This window comes from Alligator mississippiensis, chromosome 10 (assembly GCF_030867095.1).
Source record: "Alligator mississippiensis isolate rAllMis1 chromosome 10, rAllMis1, whole genome shotgun sequence".
Taxonomy (NCBI): Eukaryota; Metazoa; Chordata; order Crocodylia; family Alligatoridae; genus Alligator; species Alligator mississippiensis.
Window position 1 is genome coordinate 16,195,215 of NC_081833.1, and position 3,616 is coordinate 16,198,830.

Sequence of the window (3,616 nt, forward strand, 5' to 3'; positions counted from 1 at the left end):
AATAAAGCAGCTTTTGCTGAGAATCCTCATTTAGTAAAGGTCTGGGCTGTTGTTAAAAATGATTTTTTATCAAGCTGAACTCTCCCTCCTTCTCTCATACTGTATGATATGACAGCTCCCTTTTGATGGAAAAGCTTTCATTTGGCCAGAGAAAGGGATAATTTGCTTCTTTTAAGGAGTTAATCCTCTGGTCCATTTCTGGGCTGGAGAACAGCTATTCTCCCCCTGCCTGGAATCAGAGACTCCAACACAATGGAGATCATAACCACCTCAAATCTACACTCGAGATGGAGAAATCAGATTTCCTCCTAGAGTCATTTCTGTGGGATTAGCTAAATCTTAGATCCACACTAACCCTTCACAAAGCTGCCAAGATTAGTTAGAATTTATTTTATTCACAGGGGGGTTTACGGTTTTCTTTCCAAAGGGATTATATATATATATATATATATATATATGTGTGTGTGTGTGTGTGTGTGTGTGTGTGTGTGTGTATGTATTTTTAGGATGGCCTCAGTTATAAAGCAGCTAGCTTAGGTGGAAAAAAGTGTGTGTGTGTATATAATATTGAAATCCCAGGTGCAAGAATGGCAATCACTTTAAGCTAAAAGAAGACAAGGCAGCAATTCCATATGGCATCACTGGACTGTTTTAAAAAGATTCAGAGTGCAAGCTGTCCTCTTCTTTGTAAGTCCGCACGGCATGCATAAGGCTTTTGTGAAGAGCAAACCCTATCTCCACCAGCTGCTGAATGCAAACTGCCAGTTGCCACAGCCACCATCCCTGGAAGAATGTCTTCAGAAGCATCGCTGGACGTGGACCTCAGCAGGAGAGGCCTGAAGAAGCAATGCTCCTTCACCATCGACAACATTCTCTCCAGCCCGCGGGAGAGAAATCCTCAGGTTCTGGTGCCGTTCTGCCTCCGGGGTATCTTGGACTGTGAGCCCAAAGGCCTTTGTGCTCTAGAGGCTATCACGGCCAGCTCTCTGCAGGAGGAAGAGGATGAAGAGGAAGAGCTGGAAGCTGCTGGGTGCAGCTGCTGCTGCTGTTCTCACACAAGTGCTCGTTCCCTTCAGGACCCTCCGAATTGGCTAGGTGAGTATGCTCTTTTATGATTCACTGCCAGACTCTCATTGAGGGGGCATCATGTCTCACTTGCACAAGGGCAACAGTACTCTGTAAAGAAGCAAAATCAAGGGACAGAGTGACTTTACAGCTCTGTGGCCTGCAGCCTGGCCATCTTGCATTGTATTTTTGTTAGAGTGAACCTCAGCAAGGTTGGGGTGGGTTGATTTTCATGGGCATCTGCAAGGAAGAGCTAGAATGTGGCAGGATATCATGTGGATGATGCTGTAGCTGGCACACTTCTTTACGAATCAGTGTTGAGTCAATGCCTCTGCAGAACTGGGCTGCTCCTGTCTAAATAAGATTAAAAAGCAAGACCTTAACTTCTTACAGCCTCTGATAAGCCTACAGCACTCTGTACCAGTAGAGCTCTTAATCTCTCACACACAACTGGGGTAAAACCAAACTACATTCCTCCCATCCCTGTTTTCAATTGGGTCCAGTATTCTTTACTCCTTGTTTCCAGGTGTTGTGGAGGTTTGACATGCTACCTTACTGAGAGGGCTCCGGCAACGCATATATGCATGTGCTTGAAATTAAATATAGTTGAACATTTTGTTGTTTCACCCCGAGGGTGGCTTCATTTCAGGGTGGATGAAGTGGTCTATCCATGCAATTGGCACGGCAGCTGAAGTCTGCTGGTGCGGCATGTATCCAAACCACTAGGTTATTAGCACTAATCTATTACTGCACTGCAAACAGTTTTAAAATTATTAGTTAATATTAGTCAACCACCTTGAAGGGGAAGGCTGCTCAGGCTTGTAGCTAGTAAGTGGTACAAAATCTGACTCTTTAGTATGGGAGTGGCTGTGCTTTTATTTCATTACATATAATGAAGAAAAAGTGGTATTTCACCTCAGTGAGTTGTGGATCAGCACTTGCAGAAATCCTGGCACAGTGAAGGAGAGATGTAGGCAGGGATTGTGTAGTTTATGCTAGTTATGATGTTTTTACACTAGTTATAGTAATTAAAAAAAATGTCATGGGTTTTAAACCCATCTAATGATTTTGGGGGCCCGACTCCTGACTTCTTTTAAGGCACAGGCTTGGCAATACTGACACTGATAATCTAGCTACGTGACAGTATTACCAGCCTTTTCTTTCCTCTCACCTGAAGAGTTCCTTTCTGACCCTTTCCTTTACCCAAAGCCCCACCTCAAGGCAAGAATGCCTTCATTTCAGCCAAGGTAGCTGAACCTGACCTGAACCAAAGTCAGTTATCAGAGCTGATCCATCCTAAATCACCTAGCAGGGTTAAAGCAATGTGTAATCTGCCTTTCTCTGTACCATTCCCAGTTTCAGCCTGCCTGGGACTAAAAGCAGAGATCTGTCTTCACAGTGATCTGCATTTTAGGACTGGAATAAAATACTGTACATTTCCAACTCTTTTTTCATTAGACACCAGGTTCCCCTGGCCTATGCGGCTTTTTCCTCCTACTGTGAGAGCCTGTAAAAACCCTCGGGGGAGCCAAAGCGAGCTGCAGACCTTCCATCAGATCCAGAGGCGGACCCGGCGGCACCGGACTATCTTCACAGAGGATCAGCTCCAGGCCCTGGAGGCTCTTTTCCACCAGAACCAGTACCCGGACGTCATCACCAGGGAGCACCTTGCAAATCGCATCCACTTGAAGGAGGAGAGAGTAGAGGTGAGATTTTTTTCATACTCTGGGCCTGCAAACTATTTTCCACCCTATTTGCTGAAAAGTAGATGCCCAGGAATCAGGCTAGATGGCTGCATACTCCACACCTCAAAGTACCACTTAAATAGCACCCTTAGAAATTCAGTAGGATGCTATTTAAACCCAAAGCATAATGGAGGAGCACAAAAGAATGCTCATGTAAGTTGATTCTACTGATGTGGCTTTCAGTGCTCATGCATTCCTGTAGATGCATATGGGAATGCACCTGCGTGCTAACACACACATGTGCGCGCATAGGTACACTGTCTAATTCTGCTGCTGCATCCCTGTTCTGGTATATATTTCTATTCTCTCTCTGTTCTTCATAACCAAGGGGATTCCCAGTGTATTTTGCATGTGGCTGAACAAGAATTCTGCTGAGATCCTGCGGCGACTCCTGTACTAAGAGTCCAGGGCAGGAGTATGGAACAGCCTTTACAGTCAGCATAGGGGGCCATTAGGCATAGGCTCAAGACAAATGTTTCATTTTTTCCTTTAAATCCATAGGTTTGGTTTAAAAATCGACGGGCCAAGTGGCGGCATCAGAAGAGAGCTTCTGCATCAGCACTCATCCTTCAAGGCACCAAGAAGCCACCTGAGGAGAGCTGCTAAGGGTGGAAGCTAAATCTCACCTAGCCAACACAGAGGCCACCAACTTCCCCAATTCCCTGGTTTCTCTGGGAAGAGGTAGCAGACTGAAGGGAGGCAGAGAAATAAAGCAATAAGGGAATTGTGTAATTATAGCAGGGCTGGCAAGCCGGTCAATCAACTGGTCAAATATTGTTAATTGACCGGTCAATTGACTGCATATT

At 45.2% G+C, this 3,616-nt stretch overlaps 1 protein-coding gene across 1 annotated transcript; it reads left to right on the top strand.

The window, feature by feature from the left end:
* Positions 1-791: 791 nt before the first annotated feature.
* Positions 792-3,416, top strand: GSC2 (goosecoid homeobox 2). The gene is made up of 4 exons (XM_059713280.1): positions 792-939; positions 2,275-2,337; positions 2,572-2,771; positions 3,312-3,416. Exons 1-4 carry the CDS (start codon positions 792-794, stop codon positions 3,414-3,416), a joined length of 516 nt encoding a protein of 171 aa, XP_059569263.1.
* Positions 3,417-3,616: the final 200 nt, after the last annotated feature.

Bases quoted from the DNA above. Each gene is read 5' to 3' on its own strand.
- GSC2 (XM_059713280.1), top strand. From the start codon at position 792: ATGTCTTCAGAAGCATCGCTGGACGTGGACCTCAGCAGGAGAGGCCTG. The intron at 940-2,274 runs GTGAGCCCAAAG...CTTTACCCAAAG, and splicing joins CCTCCGGGGTATCTTGGACT to CCCCACCTCAAGGCAAGAAT. The intron at 2,772-3,311 runs GTGAGATTTTTT...TTAAATCCATAG, and splicing joins TGAAGGAGGAGAGAGTAGAG to GTTTGGTTTAAAAATCGACG.